Raw genomic sequence first — 7,450 nt, forward strand, 5'->3', positions numbered from 1 at the left:
TAAAATTATATAATTTTTTGTTCATCCTGTTTGGGGTAAGTGTGGTCATAGAATTATTTCACATATGAAAAATGTATTTATTCATTTTTAAATGCATGTGGCTTCACTTGAAAGTTCCACAGATTAAGAAGTGTTTTCTGATACTGCCAAAAGAGGACCTTAAATGTAAATGACTAATAATTCAATTAAATTCATGTTTATTTAATGCGCTTTATACAATGTAGATTTCGTCAAAGCAGCTTCACATAGTTCTAGTAAAGTCCAGATTTCAGATTCGTTACATTTATTTTATTATTAGGCTAAATAATATTTTTTAAACAATAATAAAACCACTTAAAACGTCTTCATTTAAAAGAGAAATGCAGGGGTTGTCTTCGTAAGACAGATTATGCATACGCTTAATTTCGCGTGGCTTGATGTAATAGTGCATAAAATGAAGGCAGTAAAATCGAATTAGTTGTTTCTCCGCTCATAAAGTTACAGCGGAAAATGAAAGCAACTGTGCTTTGAAAATATCTCGCAGCTGTTCAGCACCGTGTTTGCTTTATTTTCTACAGACAATCACGCTTGAATTTCGTTCCCCTTTCATGGTGCAAACCGAAAAAACCTAACTCAAAATGTTTTTTCGATTTTTAATAAGCAAACAAAAAACGTTTTTTTTGTTATTGTTTTTTTATCGAATGCTCTTCTTCACGCTCAGTAATATTATTGCATTATCACACAGTAGATGAGCTGAATTTTGGCCGTCCTTTAAATGCTTAAATGTGTCCAAACGAACATACAATGTCCACCACATGATGGCGGTGTTACTCTAAAAGCAGGCAGGACAACGCGCCTGTTCCAGCCTTTACATTTACACTTACTTACTAAAAAAAACTAATACAATTAAAAAAGCAAAAAAAAAAAAAAACTAATTATAAACACTCACCCTCTGACTGGAATTCGTGTGAATTGAAACATAAATAGTCAAATATTAAAACGGACCTCTTCTCTGATGTGAGATAGTTGTGTTGCAATATTCTACTGTAAACAGACTTTACGGGTGGTCTCAGGTTTCTCTGAGTTGACTGATTTAAACCTTTTCACCGTCAATCCACTCGCTCGTACTGTAGCCTACTTAATTACATGTCATACACGATGTAGCTACACTAATCGCAGCAGTCTATATTACAGTAGATATATTGACTTACAAATATCCAAATCATAAAGTCATAAATATGAACGTGATGACAGATGTAAGGTATAATCTTCATAATGTGATTGATCTGAATTTTTGTTATCCCACTAGAAGCATTTGGTTTTGTGCATGTGCTCTTGGATTGGCACTGAAATGGTTTACCAATAAGACTCGTACTCCGCCTCCCCCTCTACCTCCGAGAACTCCCTCTCTCCCCTTTTTCATCTCTTTTCAGTCTCTTCTGCTCTTCCTATCACAAGATCGCGCTTTGTCTGTTTGGAGATTGTGCGCGCATCCAATGATACAATGATAACTGACGCCCATATGAAATGAGTAAAAAAGGAAAACTATTTATTGCTCGGGGACCGTCACTAAGGAGTCATGTGGGTGCAGCTACGGATACATTTGTTTGCATGAATATTTACGACATTTTACGCATATAATTTCCACCTGGATGAATTCGTTTTTATTGCAATAGCAGGCCTCAAGCAACATAATTTATCTAGAGATTTCTTTATCTCAACACTGATTGCCAAAGTTTCACCGGGGAGTTGATCTTTCAAGCAATGAGTTCCTACTTCGTCAATTCCCTCTTCACTAAATTTAAAGGAGGCGATTCTCTGCGCTCCAACTACTATGACTGCCCAAGCTACACGCCGGATCTTGGAGGCAGACCATCTGTGCTGTACGGTCACAACACAGGATCTGCGTTTCAGCACGCGGCTCAGTTCCCGGATTTCTACCACCACGGTACATCATCATTCCCCCACGCGTCTTACCAGCAGACCCCGTGCGCAGTTGCGTACCCTGGAGATGCCACGGGAAACATCTTGGGCCAGGACGGTTTACAGAAACAGTCGTTCTTTGGCGCGCCAGATTCGGATTTTACGCAGTTTGGGGATTGTAATTTAAAGGTCAGCGGTATCAGGGATGATCTGGAGAGTGCAGAACCGTGCACAGCGCAACTCTTCCCATGGATGAGACCACAAGGTGAGATGAGTGAAGAGAAACACCTAGTCTGTTATAGTCCCATATAAAACACTGCAGACAATGCTAGGCCTCTTATTACCCCCAATTAAACGCTTTATGGCACCTATAGATTACTAAGGAATTAACACCTTTTAAGAATATCCGGATTACGTGTGTACACATTGTGTTATGACAGTTAATAGAAGCTGTGAGGTTTTTTGACACTTCGTTACTTTATTAACAGATAGCCTAGATATATATGCCTATCCACCTTATTTCACAACATGTGTTTTTTATTTAAATACGCAGACTTCGTTATAACCACTCTTAATTTGTTTGACATTAATAGTATTAATGGTTCTAAAAACAATCATGCACTCAAAAATTATATTTGCTGTTTGTTTAAGCTACTTATTTAAAATGAACTAGAACAACACAGTTCTTATACTTACGTTTGGGGGGGGGGGGCAATTTGTTTGCTTTATGTTCAATCAACTTAAAAACTAATACATTGACCTAATTCCTTCATATTGTCCCAACACAAACCGATTGTGTGGAACCCAGCATCTTACAGCGTAAACAAGCACGAAATACTTGCATTTAAAAACATAGTTATTACTCTTAATAATAAAGATAGTTGAGTGTCATTGATTGTTCCAACTAGCGCCTTAAACATTTTTATTGCTCAAAATAATCTTTAGATTATTAAAGTGTTCCCCAAACTATGAAAACATAATATTTTTTGTGAACCCAATATTTAATAATAGTTTCTCATTGGCATCGATAGTTTCAAAATTTACTCACTAATTAAATATTTCCGTTTGCACAAAATTGTCTTTCAAATGTCAATGTTATTCACACACCGTAAAAAATCCAGGGTTCCATACAATTTATTCATGTTGTCCCAACACAAATCGATTAAGTTCACTTAACATTTTTAACAAATTTATGTAGATTGAACTTAAAAAATTAAGTTGTCTCAATGAAATCTCAAGAAGTGTTGTTTCAGCTCATTTTAAATAAGTAGACCGAACAAGTAAAAAATATTTTTTGAGTGCACTAAAAAAGTTTCTTAAGGAGAGCTCTTAAAAATTAAGATACTTATTAGTGTAAATAACTAATAATTTTAATAACTAATAAATAACTATTAAATATGTAATAATCTTAAAAAATATTTAAAGAACCATAAGTGCAAATAAGGTATCTTTATTTTTAAGAAAATAGCTTTATTGTTCTTTATGTTTGCTGATCACTGGAAAATACTCCAAGGAACACATAAAAGGTTCTTCTATGCCATCCATACTAAACCCCCGTTTTAAACTTTTATTTTAGGACATGGTACAGCATAACGCACTATTTACGTGCAGGTGAAATATCTGGTGAATGACACAGGATTAAAGTTACTTATAACCGCTCTCACGTTAAAACTATACGATAAGTATCTTAATCAAAAAGGCTTTCACCAGTATTAATGACGCTTCTATTTCCCCCTTAGCTACCGGACGGAGGAGGGGCAGGCAGACCTACAGCCGCTACCAGACGTTGGAGCTGGAGAAGGAGTTCCTATTCAATCCTTACCTGACCCGTAAGCGGCGCATCGAAGTGTCTCACGCACTGGCCCTCACTGAGAGGCAGGTAAAGATCTGGTTCCAGAACAGGCGTATGAAGTGGAAAAAAGAACACAACAAAGACAAGTTTCCCAGCAGCAAAGCAGAACAAGAAGAAATTGAGAGAGAGAGGCAAGAGGGGAGCCAGGTGTCAGAAAAACACACATCTGGAGAAGAGGACTCGGAGGCATCTAGCAATTCTAAATAGTCTTTTGACTATAAAAACATCACAATCGATCAACTTCAATTAAATAAAAGTCTGAAGTTCAAAAACGTTCGTCGACATGCAAAGGCTGTTGCATCATGTATTCAATTTATTGCAAACTTATGAGGCATTTATGTTTACAGACAGTTATTATTTCCGCTAACTATGTTTTAATGAGTGTCAGGTTTGTAAGATTTCACTGGTGTGCTTATCCTCATGAGGTTCCTGATGCAGTGAGGGCATGTGAGGCGAAGGCTGTGTATGGTCTGCATGGCGTCTGTTTCCTTCGAATTAGTGGAGATCACAATCCAAGAAGGTCTTCTATAACCGTTTCAGCCTATAAAAATGGGACAAGGAGTCTACATTAGTGAGTGTATATCTTACTGCAAGACAATGCACTTTTGTTATTTGTTACTGTTCGAAAAATTATTATTCAGGTTTACATTTCTTCAACCGAACTACCTAACATGTGGGTCATTGCGTCAATCATTTTGTCAGTGTATCCATGCGTTATGCTTTCCTGAAAGTGGATGGTTTAAACGCACAATGTTATTCTTAAAATGCTGTGTAAATATTTGATATTGCAGTTCCGTGGAAGCACTGGTCTATTGTATTTTCTATTGTCTTCAACTGGAAGTGGTTCCTAAAAGAAGCCACAATAAAATTCAAGAAAACACTTCCTTTGTCGCATTTGTTCTTTCCCCCCCTTTCCCTTTGATTATCCCATGAAAGTTTGTTGTGTGTTGTAAGAGTTTACAGCAATTAAAAGAAAGCGAAATTGCTTTAACTTATTTAACTTAACACCTCTTCAAATAAAATGACTAAAGTTGTAAAATGAACCTTGAAACATATTACATTAATAATTTATAAATAAATAAATTTTAAAATAATCTTTTAGAAATACATATCATTTTTAAGCATATATAAATATATATAAAATATATTTAAAAATGTGACATCTATTTATTTTCTATTTGAGATGCTTTAAGGCAAGCATGGGTGGTCTGTGTCCTTGTCTGGTAAAAAAAAAAACTTCAAAGGTGTTTTAAGGACCTGAAGATCTTATAATTTATAGTTATCCTTGAACACGTTACAACAACGGAACATTATTAATAATAATAACAATTATTGTTAAATTAATATAATTTTAACGTTAGTAGTCACGTATATTGACCACAATGTGTTAAGCAAAACCATTTGACCTCAAGCCAAAAGTTCAATATGAGCACTTCGTTTCATGCAGGCAATTTACAGGCTTTTATGACTCTTACTGGATTCCCGAGCAGTCTGGTCTCAATCTCAGTCTCGTCATTTATGAACACCAAGTGCCAGATGCCTCTTAATTGTGGTACCTTTCTTTCAGAGATTTCGGCTTGGTGGAGCCTATAGGAAACTCATGGCCCGAGATTAAACATTTGAAAATACCAAAGTCCTCAGAGCTCTCCTTAATGTTATTTCTAGCCAATAAATGTCGTGCTGTTTTATTCTATTTGTATGATTACATTTATTCGTTGTAGTAATAAAAAGATCAACAAGGCAATTATTTCACTTGACTTTAGGGATTATCTAAATTTCATATTTATTATTTCAAAGCAAAAATAGCAAACTACAAGATATAAATATAAAAACTGGTTATAAAGAACGTATAGGCTAAGTATGGCTTTGCAAAAGTCCTCGTATTTAAAATCATAGAGACTATAGGCTTCATTCACCTCCATATTTAAAAAAAAAAATGTAATTTGAGTTTAATAATTTTTTTCTTAATTCAGCAAATTAAATTTATAGATGAAAGAAAAGTAAGCCAATTTATTACGTCGTAGGCCTGTTGTCTTAATTTTGAATAATCGGTTTGTATAAGGGGATATTAAATATTATCATTCGATGACTAATTCCGTTATTTTTAAGGTTCGATTCGATGACTAAGTCCTATACCAACGAAAATCATATTCGTATTTTTAGTATTGCCTTGTCTGTGTTATTAAGCCTAAGATAGAAACAAAATATGTTAAATATAATGATTTTATTTAAAAAGATTAACGCGTTTAAATAAAAATTAATGCCCATGTCATGAAAATTGGCTTTGTTTTAATTATACGAAAACATCAGTATACCATACCAACTCAAGATCCCCACAATAAATATTTATTGTGTCGCCACAAAATGAAACATGGTCCTAATGTGGACTGTTCGAAACAAATATATATATATAACAAAGAGAGATGTGTGGTGTTGAGAGAGATATTTTACATGCATTTCCTTCCATTGTTTCTTTACCCTAGTTGTATTACGCGTTTCTTTTCTTGTTTCTCCTCGTGTGATCAAGGGGTAAGGACATTCTTCAAAATTATTAAAACGTTAAACTTTATTTTGTTTACTTATTTTAAATAAAAAAATGAACGAATATTGAAGCGTGGCCTGTGCAGAAGAAAATGTTTGCACGGACGTGTGGTTAGGCAGGCCTTGCTATAGGATAGAATGTGCTGTTTCTTAAAAATAAAAATAGTTATATATATATATATATATATATATATATATATATATATATATATATATATATATATATATATATAAAACAAATAATCAATTCATCTCGAAACGTTGTTTATTGAATTTTAAAAACTGTACCATTCCAACTTTTTGGCTATAGCCTAATTATATCACATATTTTGTTTTTGTTTATTATGAACAACTTTTCAAGATTTTGATGATTTTAGGAGCATAACAATCTAACAAAAACAAACAAACAAACAATCTCAAGACAACAATTACAATGTTTTTTTTCAGTTGTGAAATAATACTTAATGAATAGAAAACTTGCATAAAAATCCAACACTATACGCCACATTTCGTGAGGCTTTAATTTAATCTCATGGACAATTACCGTATATTTGATTTTATTTACCCCAGCAAAATCAAACATTTAAATTGATACAGACCTATTTATAATAAGTTTATCATTACCTAAACCAGTATTAACGATGACATAAAATCCCGGTCTATTGTTATTTTATATATTCTAAAAGAAGCATGCAAAAATAATAATAAAAAATAATAATCCTTGATATTTAAATAAAACTATTAATTTAAGCTATTAAAAATAAACGAATGGTAGTATTTGTTTACAAATTGCAAATTTTTAATTTCAAAATGTAACGGAGAATCTTGTGTTAACAGGTGAGGTTAAGTTTTAAAATCAATTGCGAAAAACGTAAATTCGTGTAGTTTTGTTTTGCTAAATGCAAAATTAAGAATAGAAAAATAGCCTACTGATAAATATTATAATAAAAGGAAATTTTAAATAGTCTGTTAAACAGAATACAGCCTTCTTTACAGATTATAATTTTAAATACATGCTTGCTGAGTATCTCAATAAATGTAAAGAAATACAATGCATATACATTGTCACTAAATGTGTTAAAATTTTATAAAAAGTTAATTAATTCAGAATATTACCTCTTGTGATGCTTTTGGAGTCTTTTTGGACAGCATGCA

At 33.3% G+C, this 7,450-nt stretch overlaps 1 protein-coding gene, 1 long non-coding RNA gene and 1 pseudogene across 3 annotated transcripts in view; 2 read left to right on the forward strand and 1 right to left on the reverse strand.

Moving 5' to 3' along the window:
- The window catches only part of si:busm1-227h09.4p (si:busm1-227h09.4, pseudogene), a 29,256-nt pseudogene that overhangs the window by 4,703 nt on the left and 17,103 nt on the right, over positions 1–7,450 (forward strand).
- Positions 1,537–4,047, forward strand: hoxb8b (homeobox B8b). Its single transcript, NM_131181.1, is given in 2 exon segments — positions 1,537–2,167; positions 3,642–4,047. Coding segments are annotated over 2 exon segments (744 nt in total). The 5' UTR covers positions 1,537–1,743; the 3' UTR covers positions 3,962–4,047.
- The window catches only part of LOC147841412 (uncharacterized), a 38,073-nt gene continuing 34,670 nt past the window's right edge, over positions 4,048–7,450 (reverse strand). For both annotated transcript variants that reach the window (XR_015504205.1, XR_015504207.1), the window contains one exon: positions 4,048–4,295. This is a non-coding gene — a long non-coding RNA (uncharacterized LOC147841412). The remainder of the gene's footprint in view (positions 4,296–7,450) is intronic.

The sequence above is a fragment of the Danio rerio genome, chromosome 12, assembly GCF_052040795.2.
Source record: "Danio rerio strain M-AB ecotype USA chromosome 12, GRCz13ab, whole genome shotgun sequence".
NCBI lineage: Eukaryota > Metazoa > Chordata > Actinopteri > Cypriniformes > Danionidae > Danio > Danio rerio.